The sequence below is a fragment of the Rhinatrema bivittatum genome, chromosome 4 (genome assembly GCF_901001135.1).
Source record: "Rhinatrema bivittatum chromosome 4, aRhiBiv1.1, whole genome shotgun sequence".
Classification (NCBI taxonomy): domain Eukaryota; kingdom Metazoa; phylum Chordata; class Amphibia; order Gymnophiona; family Rhinatrematidae; genus Rhinatrema; species Rhinatrema bivittatum.
This window is the reverse complement of record NC_042618.1, coordinates 455674472-455694880: the sequence shown is the minus strand read 5'-3', so window position 1 is coordinate 455694880 and position 20409 is coordinate 455674472. Positions and strand designations below refer to the sequence as shown.

Here is a 20409-nt window from a genome sequence, read left to right as displayed (position 1 = left end):
GTTTGGTAATATTTTAAACATTTTTATACGTGCTTTTAATTGGCTGAATTTATCAGCGGATTTGACATTCTTTGTATTGGTATGTTTAATGTTTTATATTTCTTGATTGTGTTGCATTGCTTACAGAGTTTGGCTTTTTGTGATTTCCAGTTCAGTTTTTGTCTGCACATTTCAATTTATATTTTATGATCTCTTTATTCTGTATTTGGTGAGAGCAGGGCTGGCGCGTCCATTAGGTGAACTTTGGCGGTCTCCTAGGGCGCCGAGCCATAGGGAGCGCCAAAGAGCAGCCACGTGGTGCCGCAACGGGGCCTATCCTGCTCGCGGCAAAGAGAAATAGTCATGCCCCCCACCTGTCTCTTTGCCGCGAGCGGGATAGGCCCTGCTTGCGGCACCACGTGGCTGCTCTTCGGCGCCCCCTATGGCTCGGCGCCCTAAGAAGCACACGGCGCCGAAACAGGTAGGGAGGCGGCAGCGCAGGGGTTGCCTAGGGCGCCCAATACCCTTGCACCAGCCCTGGGTGAGAGTCTATCTATGTTCTGCTTGTGTGACTGAGGCTTTAGGTATTCTGCTAGCATGTAATTTCTGTGTAGGGATTTACAACAACCTGGCTTTAATCTGTTTTCCTAATAGGAGGTGTATTGGTGTTTAGGACCTGATGTAATATTTGCAGTATAGCTTTTTCATAGGTTGAATGTTTTATATATTGTCGTTCCATGTGTAAATCACTAGTTCACAACAGTGTACAGAGTAGACAACTCACAAACGTAGGTAGATGCTCACAAACGTATGATATGGAAGGCTTATTGTATTGGAATTGTGGTTCAGTTTATTCCTGGCTTTCTGTGGGCCAAGTCCACACCCAGTGCACTTTACCATAGGCCTAATATATATTTATTTATTTAGACATTTTATATACCGTCATTCCATGTAAAGATCATAGTGGTTGCCTTAAGCTGCCCCTGTACGGGGCGAAACCACCGTCGCATACGAACAGTTCTGAATTCTGCTCCTCATAGCGCTCAAAGAAGCCGGGTTTTAGGGTAACAAAATTATGTAGAATAACCTGGTTTTGAGGCCAGATGTATGGAAATATGCATATTCATTGTGAATGTCATGAAAACCAGACCTGTTCAGAGAGGTTAGGGGATTGGGGGGGGGAGAAAGTTCCAGAACAAACGGCATTGAGAAGTACCAAGGTTGTGTGTTGTGTTGCGCACTTTGTGTTATGTTTCTTTTTGTTGTGGAGAATAAAAAAATAAGATTTGTAGTTGCAGAAAAATAAAAACCAAATGACCATGTCAATGGGCAATAATAATTTACTCTGATAGAGCACAGTAGTGATACACAAGTGCAGTGTCTTGTAAAAGTCTTCTCACCCTTGCACATTTTTCCCATTCTGCTGTCTGAAAAATACCCATCAAAATGCATTAAAGTAGGCTTGTGTTTCACTGATCCACACAGCATACTCTACACAGCTTTTTCTTTTTACTGTCAGAGTTGCTCTTCTTCTTTAGTACATCCCCTGGCAGAAACAGTTTCCCTTCAGTGAGCCAACCATTTTTTTTTTCTCTCTCATCGTTTACCTACTGGGCTTTGAAGATTGAGCAGTGCCCTTTAATCACATAAAGCTGACGTTTTTGTGGTCACATCTGCTGATGTCTTGGCGATAGTCCAGTGGTCGTCTGTTCCCGAACACCTATCTTAATAGAACAGAGTGAGAATGAAAGGGAGGCAGCATGAGGCAAACAGAAGAGGTAATGATATTGGTCAGCATGCGTTTTTAATTCCATTTCAAGATTAAAAAAAAAAAAAGTTATTGAATGAAAAACCGTACTGCAAATAAAACAGCATCACTGTTCTCCGTTTTGGTCTGCAGACATAATTTAAGACCTCTGGGGGCAATAATCAAAACTGCCTGCGTTGGGGCAAACTCTGCAGATACATTTTACCCACGGGGTTTGCAACAGTAATCCAAAGCAAAAACTTGCATTGGCTTTTGCTTTGAAAAATTAACTACAAAAATTGCTCCTGCTTTCTCTGCAGGTAATTTTTGTTTCTGTTAGAAACAATGTGCCCTGTTTCGATTATACAAAATTAGGTGTGTTCTAGTCTTTACTACCACTCTGGATCACCTCTTCACTCCATAGGTAAAAATATATGAACATAAGGACATACCATGCTGGGTCAGACTAAGGTTTTTTTTGAGCCCAGCATCCTGTCTCAGACAGTGGCCACTCCAGGTCACAGATACCTGCATATCCTTAAAAAGTATCTCTATTACTTCTTACCACACACATACTTTTACCTATGAGCAGGTTGGACAGTAACAAAAGTACCTTGCCTCACAAGTTGGGTGTTTTTTCCGTTGATTATGCAGGCTGAATTAACCATGCTGTCTGGGGTGTGGTCGTCTGACTGCACAGGGTGGAACTGTCTCTTCAAACTAGCAGAGCTTTGCTCTACTGGGCATGCGTGGCATAATTGCTGATTGCCAGATCTCCCCAGTTTGTTTTTTTCCACACTTCGTACAGACATGTGGAAGACACTCTTTTCTTTCATCATCTCATCTTTTCTTAAAATTTTCACTTCAGTGATTCCCCCAAACAGCACTTTTAAGTTCTACCATGTCCGAGCACCCAGGATTTAAGTGGACACATAATGTCACTCACAGATGGCCACAATTATTGTTATCTTTGCCTAGAGCCTACCATGACCAGGCCAATTGCAGAGACTCAGGCTCAAAGACAAAGGGCCAAGAAGATTGCCTACTTAAAGGAGCAGGAGTTGACAGGGGAACCAGGGGTTATTTTCGGCCTCAGAAGGTTAAGCTCCATCCCCAAGGGAGGCTAACAGAAGGTCAACTTAGTCCTCCCCAGGGCCAAAGAAACCTCAGTCGGACTTCCATCGATGGGCTGCATCCATGGGCACTCCAGAGGTAGCCTATTGGTCATTGAAGCCCAAGTCTCAATTCTCCAAGCTCTAGGTGACTACTGCAGCACAGAAAAAAACCGCGGTGCAAACTGCATCCAAGGGCAAGCTGCATGCTGCTCAAAAGCACAATGCACAAAAGCATGCAATACCTGATGCACCAAAGCAACCAGCTTTTGATGTACGGAAGCATGCATTACATGATGCTTCGAAGCATTCCAGGCAGGCGCACCAGAGCATGCAAGGCAGGAACGGTCAATGCAATTAGCTCGTATGATGCTGCCTTCTATGTCAGGCTCTGAAAACTCTCTTATAGGCCACAGCTGATAAGTCAGAATGCAAGACCATGGAAACCTCAAAATGCCCAGCACCAAAGCTTCCAGTAACAATCCCTTCAGCTCAAGAGAAGGCTAAAGCATATGACAGGGATTCCTTTCTTCCGACCTTCCCATTACATTCCATGGAAGGATTCCAGGTGCGGAAAACCATGTCAGATCAGGGAAGGTCACTCTTGACACCCCCAGCCCCACTCTACCTCAGTCTGGTGCTTCTTCAAATTCGTCACAGAGCAAGAAAGAGGTCTTTTCAGGACTCTCTGATGTTTCAGCAGAAGAAGGACTCTCTTTACACCTACAGGAAGAGTTGCATGCAAGACACAAAAAGGTGTGGCCGGAACCCTTATCTATTGTGGCATTCTAGCCTATATCTTCCTTTATGCTTTTAGCAGTGCTACTAACACCTCGGTGCCCTAGAGGACTGCTCTCCGCCGCTCCAACTCGGGATGCCTTCTTTAGAGGCTCAGCATCAAATATCAGTGCTGGAGGGGAATGGTCCCCTCTTTCTCCCATTCCAGGATGAATCAGGCAATGGTTCAGATTACCAGCATCCTAAGAAATTTCTTTTCTACACTGCATCCTTAAATGCAGCCACCAGCCTTCTTGCCAGTGAACCCTAGTCTTCCATCATAGAAAAAGATCCTGCTGCACTTCTCGGAGCCAACATATCCATACAGAGTTCCAAAATCTCCAACTCCAGAGAAATCTCTATTGCCTATTCTGATAGGAGACTACAGTCCACTCCCCTCCCCAAGATCTGAGGTAGAGTCTGAACAACCACCAAGGAACTCGCCGAATAGCTCGATGGGTCTCCTTTTTTTATCTTCCAGAAGAGCACTCTTCCCCGCCAGAAGATCTCACATATTCTTGCTTTGTGGAAAAGCTAGGATCTATTCTAAGCGTAGAAGTCCGGAAGATGCCTGACCTACAATCAAAGGTGTTAGGCATATTGAAAATGCGATATATTCCTGTGGAGCCCATGGCTCTTCTTTCACATGTCGTGTTAGACTCAGACTCAACCTGATGAAAGCCTTGGAGTCCCCTTTTTCTGGATTAGTAGTCTCTCAAAAGATGGATTTTAAGTTTCATATGAGAAATTCCCCAGGATACGGAATAGTCTAATTATCACATGCCTCGATAGTAGTGGAGTTGGCAATGAAGAAGGTGACAAAATAAAGACTCCACTCCAATACATCTCCCAGGAAAGACCACAAACTCCTGGATGACTTCAGGGAGCGATGCTTGCCTCAATGATTGAGCAGCATCAATTCTATATGGTGCAATACTTGTATGAGTGTGTGCATAAATTGAAACCGTACATACAGTCAGAAACAGAAGAAGAAATAATGCTTCAGCCTTTTCATAATCTAGAGGAAGGACTCTGTCACCTTCTCCGATCTGTTTGAGACCTTTTATACATCAGTCCACACTTCAGCAAAATTTATAGCCGCACGCCATATGACTTGGGTGAGAGCTAGTGGCAAAAGAGAGTATGTCCATGAGAAACTAGTGGACCTTCCTTCCTTGCTTGGTCAGTAATCTCTTTGGAGATAAGGACAGGGAAATGGTTTCACAAATCAAAGAGCAGAATGTAGTGGTACAATCATTAACCACTTCAACTGATCACCAGAGAAACACCAGGACAATTTTACCCCAGTATAAACATCCTTACTACCCTCAAAAATTATACAAATAATTCCCACCATACCGGCAGCTGTCCTACCAACAAACTCCATAACAGGGCCAGATGTCTCATCCAAGGGGACATCAGAGGGACTGAAGACCGCAAAAGCAGAATCAACACTTCGCTACAAAGCCGCAGCAGAGTTTTTGAGCTCCCAGCCGGTACATTCAACTGTTCAGATTGGGGGCAGAATCCAGCAGTTTGTCACAGCATGGTCCCGCGTATTGACAGACCAATGGGTCCCATGGATCATATGTCAAGGTTATTGCCTCAATTTCATCCAACTGCTGACTACTCTCAATATGGTTGTTCCCCCATCGGACCCCTCTCATCTGCCTCTCCTACAGCAAGAGGTCTCCTCCCGCATACAATACAAGACACTGTCACTCATCCATAAGGCATTACACAACCCCGACATGAACTAGTTTACTGACTCCTTACAATTCCACACATCCTACAGACCAACCAGAAATCAATACCTCGCCACCATATGGACTCCCTCCCCCAAACTATCCAATTACGCATCCACCAAGGTACGAGCCCTCTCGCTAGCTGGTCCCACGCTATGGAACTCAACGCCCACTGATCTGCGTCTAGAATTGTCTCCCAAAATCTTCAAGCAAAAACTCAAAACATGGCTTTTCACTCAAGCATACACCTAATTATCTACCCTCTCACCTCACACCTTCACTCCTCATTTCTCCTTCTCTTTTGTCCATCTGCTGTTCCTTCTTCTCCCTCTCCTCAGTTTCTACTCCCCCTACCCTTGTCTATCCCTTCTCAACCTTCCGTTTTCATAGATTTATTTATTTTATTTATTTGAAGCTTTTATATACCGAGGTTTAGCACATGCCTTCACCCCGGTTTACATTGGAACGAAACAATGATACATAGAACAATTTGAGAAACAAAAGTATATGCAACTAGCATATGGAGAAGGATGTAACAGGAAATAACTAAAAAATAATTTAATTCAAATAACGAAAAAGAAAAATAGAAACGAAAAACGAGGAAGGTATATACAAACTCGTGCTCTGAATACAAGAAAGTCTGAATGGGAAAAGAAGGAAATGAGGGGGGGATGGGGTAGGTAATGGAAGGAGGAAGGGGTAGGTATGCGGAGAAGAGAAGAGGGGAGAAGGATGGGAAGCTTAAGGCATCACAATTGTGGATTGCTTAAATCATCATTGAAAGTCTGGCTGAAGATCCAGGTTTTCAGTTCTTTTTTGAATGATTTATTTTCGATGATAGTGGTGAGGTAGCATGGTAGGGCGTTCCAGAGTTTAGGCCCCGCTATGGAGAGAGCTCTATTTCTGGTGTTAGTAAGCTTAGCCATGGGATATGTGGGTATTTCGAGTAGACGTTTTTCAGAAGTTCTGGTGTTCCGTTGAGGTTTGTGGGGGTGGAACATTTTACTGACTGTGGAGTTAACTGAATTGTGTAAAGCGTCATGGATGATCGTCAGGGTTTTGTATTCAATTCTCTGAATGATTGGTAGCCAGTGTAGGCTTTTTAGTATTGGGGTGATGTGATCCGATTTTTTATTTCCGGTCAGTACTCTTGCAGCGGCATTCTGCAGTAACTGCAGCGGTTTTAAGGTGGATTTGGGGAGACCTAATAACATTGAGTTGCAGTAGTCTAAGCTGCTGAAGATCAGGGATTGTAGAACTGTTCGGAATTCCTGATGGTGGAGGAGCGGCTTTAGGTGTTTTAGTACATGAAGTTTATAGAAACCTTCCTTGGTTTTGGCTGCTATGTGTGTTTTTAGGTTGAGATCTTTATCGATCCATACGCCGAGGTCCTTTGTTGAGCTTTTTAGAGGTATGGATATGTTGTTGATTAGAAGAGAGTTGTGGGCAATGGTTTGGTCTGAGACGTTTCTTCCAATATCTTATCTGCTGCTATTAACTATCAGGTTTTTCTCTGCCCAGACTCTTGTTCCCACACATGAATTCCTTCATAACATGATGCAATACAGATGATTTCTTTCATCACATGCTCATATTTTATCATGTTTATAACATGTTCTTGTATTTATTCTATACCTTACTATATATTGCCACACCATACTTTATCCACACTTCAAATTATTATTTAATGTGGCTTAAGTTTTTAAACTTGCTAAATACCTTGTTTTTTCTTGTTATATTGTTATTTACATAAGTTTTAATTTGTTCAATGTCTAACGCCCTGGCGTATGTTCTTGTTCTATGTACACTGACGCGATATCTGTGAGTGGTGGTATATAAAAACCAATAAATAAATAAATAAATAAAAGAGGTCTAGAAACTGCTCACTCAAAGCCCATTTGGTTGCTTCACGAGTCACAACATGACCAGAGTTGTTGTTCTCAGTATTTTCTTATCCCAAAAATCAGGGGCCTTCATCCTATCTTAGATCTCAGAAAACTCAACAAGCACCTATGGAGGGAGAAATTCAAAATGACATCTCTCAGCACAATCCTTCCTTTCAACCAGCCCAATGATTGGATGTGTTCCTTCAATCTCAAGGATGCCTATACTCATATTCTGACACATCCCCTTGTTGGCAGTTCCTTTGCTTTAAGATAGGAAACTCTCATTACTAGTATAGGGTTTTCCTATTTGGACTCTCATCTGTTCCCAGAGTCTTCACGAAGTGTCTAGCGGTGGCTGTGGCGCATCTCCGTCAAAAGGGCATAAAGATATTTCATTACTTGGATGACTGGCTTATAGTATCCCTAGAGGAGATAGCCCTTTGTTCCAGTCGGTCACCATTCAATGTCTAGAACAGTTAGGTTTTCTCATAAATTACAAAAAATCAGTGCTCCAACCAACCCAAATTCTGCAATTCATAGGAGCAAAAAATAAATTCAATTCATTCGAGAGCCAACCTCCCCCAGCAACAGACATGAAGGAGAAAAGAGACTACACACCTTGGATTGCAAGGGGGCCTTGGCATATTATAAACTGGGAGTGGCAGTAGCAAAGAGTAATTTGGCCAATTGGTCACCTGTTGCATATAGCACTGCTAGTCTTCCATTCAGTGCTGGTACAAGGTCAAATAAAAGTTTACAGAGTACGCACAACTGCAACCTCTGTGGCACCTTCACAATGTACCGATCGAAGACACCTTCATATCTCACTACTGCCTGGATAAACTAACGGCCTCTGACAGTTTCATGGATCAAGCAGTCCTGAACAAATGGCATAGAATAAAGGCTGTCCACGCAGGAGTCTGAGTTGCAAAAAAAAAAAAACCCCACAAAAATAACAGAGATCCATAGCAACCTTCAGCTTGGGATTCCTCAGACAGCATGGCTAATTCATCCTGCTATCTACACTTTCATTATCGCTCTCTATGTAAATAACGATGGCACAATTACTTTAAGGTGGTAATTTTCTGACTGGCCCATGTTGATGCAAAGACCGTGGGTACTTTTTACCCACGCACTTTGCCCCCAGTTTTTCAAAATGAAAGTGTGTATGTGTATTTTCACTTTTGAAAACAATTGCGGGTAAACCAGCCACGCCCATTTATGCCCACTTTTTTGGGCGGGCAGTTTTCCCCGATTAATATATATGCGCATACTTTGAAACTACAAAAATAGATGTGTAATTGCAAGCTCCAACTTGGCTCTGGTAATGCTTCACTGTGGGGAAAGTTACATGTGTGCTTTCACCAGGGAAGGCAATTTTTTTAAAAGCCTTTTTTTTGTGGGTAAAACACTGCTTTACCCGAGGAAATGCATTTGATAATTCCCCTTAGGGGGGAGGTAACTTTCAAAGGCAGTTCTATAGCCAAGGATACGGCTCACTATAAATGTGCCCAGGTGACATGTGGCTAAATGTATGCATCCTTACCTGGATTTAGCAGAGGCATTCCCTGGGGGGGGGGTTTGATTTATGCACATACGTTTTTTACATTTTCACCAGCAAAAAACTTGACTGCCCGATATGCGGGTAATATTACGCTTGTTTGCATTCTGCTGACTTTTTTTTATTTTTTTATGCGAGTTGGGTAATTTTGGGACAAACCCATATAAGAAAGTCAACAAAAGGCACGAACAAGTTGCACCCGCTTTCAATGCAAGCTTTCACGCGTCTACGTTCACGGTGAAAATTATCCCACTGAAGTTAAGCTGTACACAGTTGATTTGCTTTAGAAAACTTCTTAAAGCTCACCTGTACTCCCTGGCTTTTGCTGAAAGATTTCACTGTGTGCACGTCAAGGTTCTTAGAGCTGGTTAAGCCGGCACACAGTGTATTTTATCCATGTGAATGTGAAATGTGTTTTTAATCATGTTCCGATGTTCTGTGTTGTTTCTGATTATGTGTGTAACTCTGTCACCCGCTGAGATTTGTGGATCATGGGCTACAAATGGTTTAAATAGATAAATAAATAACACCTGCTCATTTGTGTGTGTAGCTCTCCTAGTGAAAATACGTGCAGGGGTTTGGGAACCCAAACCCTATTACCAGTTCCACCCCCAGGAACGTCACTGCTCTGTGCAGGTAAACTTAGGGGCTTACAGGACAAACACGCATGAGGTTACCTGCATATTAGGAGAGCAGTTATATAAACACATCATTTCCTCAGTCGAGCATTGTTTTATCCCCAGGAAATGCCTTTCGGAATTACCCTTTAAAAGGCAACATTGAAGATGTCATTTTTAATAAAAGCAATTTTTTTTTTCCCCTAATGACTAACTGGTTGTCCTGAGCGATGATTGTTTGTAGCTAGTAAGCATTTGCAGTACACAAGGGCCAGATGTACTAAACTTTTTTTCCCATAGACAGAAAATGAGGAAAAGTCAGGGGTTTTTTGTTTTGTTTTGTTTTATTACATCTGGCCCAAAGTGAACCAGGAATGCATTGATCTTTTTGGATATCCAGAAATGTATTTTGTAAGAGTTCCAGACAAACACTGTTGCTTGAAATATATCACAGTTGAGACTGTGGGTGTTGAGTGTGATGTTTGCTAAGCTTGTATACTGCTTCCTTAAACCTTTATGTAAAAATTGCAGTGGAAGAAAACATTCTATACATCTTTTTAACTGGTTCCAAAGCTACTGCCGTCTGTAGCAAACAGTAATTCATATTGATGGATTTCTTCCGTTGGCGTACGCAGCGACATTGCTTCAGATTGTTGCTAATGATTCATCACTCTATGGGTTTGATTTACGAAGGCTTTTTTTTCCCCCTGTTCTGTGTATGGGAGTAAAGCCTAGTGAATCGGGCCCTTTATTAACTTCTTCACAGGTCAGAAATAAGGGAATGCATGCTGTTGTCAAGAGTTTTTTGACGCAGAGTGAGAGAAACCCCATTGGTAAATCATGGATGTTCTGTTCAACTGCTGTACTATCAGAAATACAAATAAAAATGTGAAGTTTGGTATGTTTCCTCATACTTCTAGAGAAATGGTAAGATGGAAAATGTAAATAATTTTAAGCAACTGCAATCACTAATATTAAACACTGTGAATAATAAATCACTTTGAGATCTTCTCCCACAAGAACAATTTACTATATAATGGGACCCAGTAGTCTTGTTATACATGTTTTATTGCCATTTTGACTTGAAGTTCTAATTTTAGGTGTTTATAATATAACTCAACTATTTTGAGTCCAACTGGCCTGAATATTGCCATATGTGGTCTGCCCAGATTTATATTTTAAAAAGGGATCCAGGGGTGATCCTGGAAACTACAGACTAGTGAGTTTGACGTCAGTGCCAGGCAAAATGATAGAAACTTTCATAAAGAACAAAATTATTGAACATATAGTTAAGCAGAGTTTAATGGGACAAAGCCAACATGGATTTTGCCAAGGCAAGTCTTGCCTCACCTTGAGGCTGTAAATAAACATGCATAAAGGTGAACCAGTTGATATAGTGTACCTGGGTTTCCAGAAAGCATTTACAAAGTCCCTCATGATGTAAGAAATTAAAAAGTCATGCAATAGGGGCAGTGTGCTATTGTGGATTGGGAACTGGTTAAAAGATAGAAAACAGAACGTACGTTTCAGTGGAGAAAGGTGAATAGTGGGGTGCCCCAGGGATCTCTTATAAAGGACCTGGAATGAGTGAGAGAATCAGATTTGCCGATGACACAAATAGTTCATAGTTAATCACAAGAGGATTGTGAGAAATGGCAAGAGGACCTTGCAAAATGACAAATGAAATTTAAGTGGACAAGTGCAATGTGATATACTTAGGGAAGAATAACCCAAAATATAGCTACACAATAGAAACATGACTGCAGAAAAAGACCGTATGGCCCATCCAGTCTGCCCATCCGTCCAATTAATTTAGCAAATAATTTTCATCACTTCCTTAGAGATCCCCTGTATTAATCACATGCTTTCTTGAATTCAGATACTGTTTTTTTGTCTCTTTCATCAGAGGTTGTTGACTCATCCACCACCCTCTCTGTATATAAGTGTCACGTGAAAGGGTCCACATTAGGAGTCGCCATTCAGGAAAAGGATCTAGACGTTGTCATTGATAATATGTTGCAACAACCAAGAAAGAAAATATAATGCTAGGGATTATTAGGACGGGAATGAAGAATAAAGCAGATAATATTCTAATGCCTCATCTTGAGTATTGTGTGCAACCTCATCTTGAGTATTGTGTGCAATTCTGGTCTCCACATCTCAAAAAAAGATATAGCAGAGTTAGAAAACCTACAGAGAAGGGTGACCAAAATGATGATGGAATGATCCTCCTAAGAGGAAAGGATAAAGAGGTTAGGACTCTTCAACTTGGAGAAGAAACAGCTGAAGAGAGATGATAGAGATCTATAAAATAATGCATAGAGAAGAGTGAATAAACGTGACTCATTTATTCTTTCAAAAAGTACACAATGAAGGGACACACAGTGAAGTTACTAAGTTGTACATTTAAAACTAATAAGAGAAAATTATTTTTTTACTCAACGCATAATTAAGATCTGGAATTCGTTGTCAGAGGATGTAGTGAAAGCTGCTAGTGTAACTGCGTTAAAAAAAAAAAAAAAAAAAAGTTTGGACAAGTTGCTGGAAGAAAAGTCCCTAAACCGTTATTAAGGCGGAGTTGCAGAAATTCACTTCCTATCCCTGGGATAAGCAGCTTGAATTCTAGCTTCCACTTGGGATCCTGCCAGGTACTTGTGACTTGGATTGGCCACTGTTGGAAACAGGGTACTGGGCTTGATGGACCTTTGCTCTGACCCTGTATGACAATCTTATGTTCTTGACAATTTTTGGGGGGAAGGGTGAAAATTGTGCGGTGCTTTTAAATTGTTTTCATGTAGCTCCAGAGTAATGCTGCCATTGTTCAGTTCTTTTGGCTCACAATTTAGTTGCGACGACAGAGTAACCATCATTATTGATCGCTTTTACTAGTTTTCCTGTTCAGCCTTCTCTCTCTATCATAGGTAACTGCTGCCCAAACCAAGTTTCCAGGTTAAGCATATAATAAAACGTAAACCCACGTAGTTTCTCTTTGAAAATTAGAACCGTCCTCCAGACTTTACTCTTCTCAAAGCTCGACTACTGCAACTCTCTTCTGCTCGTCCTCCCGGCTGCCACAATCAGACCGCTACAGCTACTTCAAAATGCAGCAGCCAGATCCCTCACAAACAGAAAGAAGTCGGACTGCATCACTCCAATCCTCAAGGACCGACACTGGCTGCCCATCAGCTTCCGAATACAACACAAGGTCCTATCACTCCTTCATAAGTCTCTCCACAACAACAAATTCAATTGGTAAAGTACACCCCTACGATACCACACACCGAAACGAAACCTCTGATCCTCTAACACTGGTCTTCTCCACATCCCCACACCAAAAGAAGCACATCTATCCTCAACAAGAGAACGCACACTGTCCATAGCCGGACCCTCGCTTTGGAACAACCTTTCCAGCACAGCTCAGATCGGAGCCCTCAACACAGCTCTTCAAAAAACTCCTAAAAATCTGGCTCTTCCGCCAAGCTTTCCCCCAATGACCCTATCCCCCCACCACCTTTCATCGCAGCACCACATTTCCCGTCTGACCCTTGTCACACATAGTCTCTGACTCCTTGTTATCCCATGATGCATAGTAAATGCATAAATGAATAACTAAATAAAGAAATGAAACCCCTTTATACATTCTTCGGCACACAACCCTAGGGCATATTTACAGAGCCCTTGTAATAATCCTCGACATACAACCCTGGTGTAGAACCTTTCTATATAACCTTTGTATATAGTCCCCTTGTGTTATAACCACTGTATAAAAATCCACCGTATTTTAAAACCAACACTTGAACTAACCTCCTTCTCCCTCTAAGTAACCAACTAAATATGGCCCTTAGTGACCTTGGGCAAGTTACTTTACCCTCCATCGCCTCAGGTACAAAACTTAGATTGTAAGCCCTCTGGGGATAGGAAAATACCCACAGTACCTGAATGTAAACCGATGTGATATCTCTGATCGAATGTCGGTATATAAAAATAATAAATAAATAAATGTGTAAATGTAATATACTATCATAGCAATTTTCAAAATGCCATTTACAGCATAAAGTGCCCTGACGTGGATAAATTCTATGGATTATTCAATAGCATATATTATAGCAATTTTCAAAAACCCACTTACATGGGTAATGTGCATTTATACATGTTAAACTCAATTTTATGCATGTACATCCTTTTGAAAATTACCCCCAATATGAGTACAGATAATATCCGGGTATTTTACAGCATGCGGCTATTTGAAAATTGCCCCCAATGTCTTCAAGGCTATTGATCTCATACCATGACGTGTGAGAATAAGTCCAAGACATCCGAGGATCCAGTGATTAGTCAGTACTCTGGTTCTTAGCTGAGTCCAGGCCACTTGCAGAGAGATCTTTATATGTAGAATGAAAGATGACTGTTTGAGCTGTCCTCCATAATGCAAACCTAAAGGTGTCACAAAAGCATCCCTTACCTACATCAGAGCCTTCACCAAGAGAGTGCGGAGTGTATACTGTTTCCGAAGACTCCCCCAGTGGGAGTGTCTGTTTAATGAAAGTTATGAGCCCACTTTGGCTTGTATTCTTCCCGTCTTCTGTCTTAGGTTGGTGAATGAGGCTCAAGAGAAGAGCACTCGGGGCTCCCAGGAGTTGGAAGCAGGTTGAGCTCAAGAGAACTTGTAAGAGAGGACCAGGGACTAGAATTGGTGTCAAGAGTTAGTCCCATTCCTCTAGATTTCACTGATGATTGCTTTAAGTGTCTGAAGAGAGGATTTACTGGTTGGAGTCAAAAGGGAGGACTTCCAGGCTGGTGGATCAGCTGGGGAGTCCCCGAGTGAGAGGGAATCAGCAGGAGTTAACTGTAAGCTTTCAGGAGACTCTCTTTCCAGTTTTCTTTCTCTGCTAAGGGAGGAGTTCTTCTCTACCCCAGTCAGGGTTTGCTTCAGGGAAATTCCCAGGAGCTTTTGTTTTCTACGTGGATTGCACCATTCCCAAATGTGCTGTCCACCAGGTTGTTCATATACATTAATAAATGGCTTTATATTCTGGAACAACACAGGTCAGTGAGAACAGTGATGTTTGTTTTTACACTGAGCAGTGTGTCCTACCCCTATGGGCCCTGAGGGATTTTGCTTTTCCCACCGAAGAACCCTTTGGGAGCACCTGCAGCACTCAAAATGTGCCCCTTTTTGTCGATGCCCAGGGTGAGATGGGGGTTACACCTATGGGTAACGAATCCAGCTCATTGTGGATAGTTCAGAAACACAGCAGCAAGTCATTTGCTAACATTGTACCACCCATTATAGGTCAGAATGGTTCTGTAAAATTCCAGCTAATCTTATACTGAGAGAGAAAAAGGTTCATGCCCCTTACTGCAAGGAAAAGAGCAGCACAAAGATAGTAATTAAAATGAAATGCCAATCGATGAAAAGAGGACGTTTTCTGCATGTTACGCTGTGTACAGCCCAAAAGTAATCATGGGAAAACTCCTCGAGAACAGTTCTCAAGTATCTTTAGTGTAGCTCTGGTATTCTGCTTTGAAAACGGATATATAAAATATTCTGAAATAGCATTGAGGTTTGAGAAAGATGTTCACCTCTTACTAGCCACGTTACTACATTTTTATTTTATTGTCCTGAAATCAGTCCTAATGTTTCACTTACATTTTTTACTTTTGTTGTAAAAATGCAATCATGTGAGCACTCATCGTAAAGGGGGCAATAGCCAAGGTATTTTTCTGTCAGTACACACGTACTTAACCCACATAAAAGCATGGTTTGATTACGGTATTTCCTCCCTCTCTCCCCTACCGTGAATATAAAACAGGGTTAGGACAGGGGTGGGAAAGCATTCATGATTGTGTTTTTCAAATCCCTACATGGACTTACCAGCACTCCCTGGTAAGTCCATGTAGGGACTGCCCTGAAGCATTTGTGCCTGCCCTGAAGCATTTGCTTCAGGGCAGGCACAAATGCACAGAAACTTTATACCCACGTTGAACACATTGGCCCTCTCCATGGAGTTTCCCTCTGAAAAGGAGACTGCGGGCCCAAGAGTACAATAGGATTCCAAGCTCCATGGCCAGTTTCATTCTTGCCCTCATTAGAAATCTTAATTAAGAAGAGTATATTGTACTTGAGTACTGCGAGTAAAATACTTCTAGTCAAATATTTAGCAGGCTTCAATAAAGTGCAAGAAGTTGCAGTGTTCCATAGAAAAAGAAATTCAAAAGCCAAGGGATCATGATATGGAATTGGAGTGAAGGGAGCCTCTCAGGGAAATCCTTAGGTTATTCCAAGCATCTCGATAAACTAACATCAGAACTAAAGAAAAAACCAGTATTGTGGCTGAATTTATGTTTGGAATACATATACAGGGCAACAGGAAGAATAGGGTTGAGATGCTGGGAGAAAAGATATGACAAAAGGAGGATGCTCTTGGTGTTTTGTTTGCTGTGGTGGCATTCAGGGAGGAGTGCGCCAGCAAACGTAACAATAACCAATGAAAGCAGTTTTAGCAATATCTGGTGACACCACTCAGACTTAAAGAGCCCACAGCGGGAAACAAGCTGCGATGCCCGTAGATGATGTCATAGGCTTCAGCCAGTAAAAGGACCTTTCGGACATCCAGACTTTACCTCAGCAACAGGTCTCCTGCATTCCTTGCAGTCTGTGTTGCCAGCATCCCTGTTCCTTCTCCTGCCTTGCCTCATCATCCAGCCTTTTGTCTTCCAACCCAGTCTCAACTTGGCACCCAGTCCAGCCTCATCCAGCCTGTTTTCCTTGTTCCCAGTGTCTTCTTTGTGTCCATGTCTCCCTCAGCTTGCTGCTCCAGACCTGACCTCTTGCCTGACCTGTCCACAGTTGCTTGCTGCCTGGACCCCGATCTCTAGTCTGGACCAGAGTATTCTTGCTCGCTGCCTGCCCCTGACCTTGGCTCTCCTCTGACTTCCTTAAGCCTGCTGTCTACTTTGTCTCTGGTGTGTTTCTGGACTGTAGCCACCACTGCTGCCCTGGGGACCCACCTAGGTCCTGCTGGCTGCCAGAATCCAAGGACCCAACCTGTGGAGGAGGCGGCTGGTAAATGTGAAACTCCAGACTGTCCCCGCTACAGGGCACGTTTGCCAGCTGTCAGCATAGGCCTCGGAGGCTCGCCTTCGAGGCTGCGGCAACTGCGCCACAGCACTAAGGGCTCACACCCCCCCCGTATCAGTTACAGTTATTGCCTTGGGAAATACTAATGCCGTAATAAGTCACCTGATGCTTTCTAACCAATCAAAATGCTTAACTTTTCTCAAGAATTCTGTAAAATGTCTATAGACTTGCAAGGAATATTTTGAAATAAGTGATTATAGCTGATTCAAATGTGAGTGTGTGTGTATGTCCTGCTAATAACTTTTATGTTTTAGTGTCCTAGCCACAGCGAATTTTCAGTTCATGTCAGGGGGTCCAAGGTGGTCTTGATAGGATATTATTTTTGTGGTGGGCAGAGGGAGGGGGGGAAGGAGACTCCATTACTTGCTGTTTTTAAAGTGCACTAATCTCTTAACCCAGCAGTGTTTTGTTTTGATTTTTGCAAACTGCTGAAATGCCTAAATACTACTACTATTATAGCTACTACTACGTCACATGCAATGGTCAACCTTGCATGATCTGACTTCTGAGATGATTCACCCTATAGATAGCAATGTGAAAAATCACCCCTGAATGCTATTAGGCACCAGTTCAGTGTATCACAGCATTTCCAGGGGCTGCTGAGAACTCTGCTGGGGGGGGGGGGAGGAGGAGTAGAGAAAAATAATGGATCTATTTTTGTTCTGGATTTTTGGCCGTCTTAGGCATAAAATTAGCGTGGCTCTGTGCTAGTCTCAGTTTTTGCACACTAGAAAAGCAGAGGAGGTGGGAAACAAGAAATGAATGAAATGGAAAATCAGTGTGTCTATTCAAATTGACAAAGTAATAGCAGGAGGTTAGGGTGTAGGAGCCAGAGGCTGCTCCTGTCAGTATGCATGACTTCAACTGTCTTTCTGTTTTCAGCTAAAGAAATGAAAACCAATGAGTTTATGAATAACAAGAAATCACATGAAGTCCTGGTGATGTCACAGTTGGTAGACTGTTTAGCAAATTATTGTGGCATAAAGCAGGTAACCATGTTATTTTTTTGTATTTGTGAGTTTTGGAATTTTTTTCTGTATGAATATCCCCGTATCTAATTATCTATAGCCTATGATGGTGTTCCGTATTGCTCAAAGTCTTGAGAGTTTTCGCAATGGTTATACAACAGTCTACATCTCACTTTTGTTTTTTGTTTTTTTTTATTTGTCTAATGCAGTTGAAAAAGTCAGTATTTGGAATACACTACCCCTCTATATAAATAATCTACTAAAGAAAGACAAGGTCCTTTTTATAGGCAAAGGACAACTGAGATGGGTTGGTTCTAGCTTTCTATAGGCAAGGAATGAAAAATTTTAATTCTGTACAATTCCTCACTAAAAATTAAATATTAGGGTATTTTATTAACTGCTTTCCAGTCTCTCTTGTATTCTTTAAAGGTATGTAACCCTAAAAAGCAAAAAAAGGCTTCCAGCTACAAAAAGCTGCTGAACTACAAACGTTTTTTTTTTATTTTTTATTTTTTATTTTTTTATATTTTTAGTTTTAAGAAAATAAATAAAATTTCAGGAGAGTCTGTTCACAATTGGTTCCCAACCCAGTTCACTAAACAAGAGGCAAAAAGAAATCATTTTAATTAAAAAAAAAACAAAACACAAGAACCATGAAATTGCAAAACTACAAAATGCTTTGGGCTGATTTTGTTTTGAACAGTAAGAGATCACTGAAGTGCTTGGTGCCCTTAGCTGTACTTGAGGACCTGTGATCTCAATGGGATGTTGCAATGCATTGTTCTCCAATCCGCAGCTCCTCAGAATATGAAATTGGGCTTGGAGACAACATCCTTTTGTTTTATATAGTTACTTTTAAATAAAATCTGAGGCTAAAGTAATTAAGAAACGTACATCGGCACATTTATGAAAAGTGTACATACCGCGCTTTCTGGGTTGCACTGTACTCTGTGTTGTTTCAGGTGAAAACCTAAATTTGAATTAAGAGAAAATTCAATATATTTGGTACGGATTAAGCATGGCCATGGGGTAATGGCAGTACGTTTTCTGACATGGGTAGCCATGACTCTTCCCTTCCCCTATTCCCACCCCAGACAGCAAACAAGACTCAATAAATACAACCACTTCTCACAGTACAAGCAGGATGGTAGTCCTCACATATGGGTGACATCATCAGGATGGAGCCCAATCACGGAACACTTTGTCAAAGTTTCCAGAACTTTGACTGGCACCTACTGGGCATGCCCAGCACAGCACCAACCCTGCAACTAGCAGGGGTCCCCCTTTAGTCTTCTTTTTTTCCGCGCAGCAGTAGCCACACAGGTTAAGGAGCTCTTCAGAGATTCCTGACAGGAATTTTCCTCACGGAACTTTGTTTAAAAAATTTACCCCACAGGGGTCCACTTATCGATTTCTATCCTCCGCGGTCGAACTGTAAGTTTTTTGCCTGTTTGCGGTCGATTCCCATCGAGTTTTTCCCTCGTGGCCTACTGGCCATGGACCACACCGCGACTAAATTTTGTCGAAGCCATGGCGTCTGGTTTCTGTCTGTGCCCCGACTGCACTCGTACAATGTCCATCACTGACCCTCACACGGTCTGTGTGTGCTTAGGGTCTGGCCACGATGTCCTTACTTGCACCAAATCTGCCCAAATGATGCCAAAAGGTTGCAAGGCTCAGCTCAATAAGATGGGTCTTCTCTTTCGGCCAAAAACCCCAACTCATCGATGGCTTCGACGTAGTCTGAACTAGTGCCATCTACGTTGCGCCAGCACTGGGAATCCGCTGCTATCCGATCGGCCTCGACGACTCCACGGGTGTCGATCCCTCTGTTCCTCCTCTTGAAAAACACCGGGGGGGGGGGGGGGACATCAAGAAAACCATTACACCGTCATCGTAAAGCTCAGGCCATCGATACCGGTAAACTCTCAACATCGACGTTGTCTGAGCCTCCGACAAAGAAGCCCCATACAGAAAAGGCTTCGGCCTCTTCTGTCTCACAGAGGAGTTCACCACCTGGACAGGTGCCATGATCTGCGATTCCACCTTCACCGGTGGACCCTCCAGCTACGCCAGTGCTACCTCCCACTCCGGAACCGGGTATTCATGCCCCAGGTTTCCGTGAGGAATTGGATCGGATGATCCAAGAGACCATCGGCAAAGCACTCCAGGGCTTCCAACTTCCATCGATACCAGTTCCTCCTCCGGTCACCGATCTGATACCCATGGCGCTTGCACCACTATTGACTAGAATGGATAAGTTAATCGGTGCCCTTCCACCGGTGGATCCGAGGGACTCGACTCCTTCCTCGCCAATTCCCTGTCATCGGAGGAAGATAAAGAAACACCGCTCTTCATTCCACCATCGGGAGTGCAATGCCTTTGATTCCTCCTTCGGGACCATCGATGCCAGGGCCTTCAGGAATAACTCCGTTACTTCCTTCTGAAGAACATTTGGGAACTGGTGCTGACCCTTATAATCCTTGGACTGACGATTCGTCCCAGGATTCTGATAATCTACCTTCACAGCCCTCCCCTCCTGATGAAAGGAAGCATTCTCCTCCAGAGGACCTGTCTTTTATTAATTTTGTAAAGGAGATGTCTGAAACAGTCCCATTCCAGCTTCAGACAGAAGAGGACTCTAGATACCAGATGCTAGAGCTTCTACAATTTCTCGATGCTCCAAAGGAAATCATGTCCATCCCTATTCATGACATCCTTTTGGACCTTTTGAAGAGAAACTGGGAGCACCCTGGCTCGGTGGCATCTGTTAACCGAAAAGCAGATGCCACCTACTTAGTTCAGTCAGCCACTGGCTTACAAAGAACTCAGTTGGATCATCACTCAGTGGTTATAGAGTCAGCCCAAAAGAGGGC

General features: G+C 42.6%; 1 protein-coding gene across 12 annotated transcripts in view; it reads left to right on the top strand.

Annotated features, from left to right (window-relative positions):
* METTL25 (methyltransferase like 25) overlaps positions 1-20409 on the top strand; it is a 265950-nt gene that overhangs the window by 127500 nt on the left and 118041 nt on the right. For all 12 annotated transcript variants that reach the window (XR_003856005.1, XR_003856002.1, XR_003856006.1 and 9 more), the window contains exon 3: positions 17448-17554. Coding sequence is in view for 7 of the 12 variants with exons in the window: in XM_029597096.1 (XP_029452956.1) it covers positions 17448-17554 (107 nt within the window). In the remaining 5 variants the exon portion in view is untranslated. The remainder of the gene's footprint in view (positions 1-17447; positions 17555-20409) is intronic.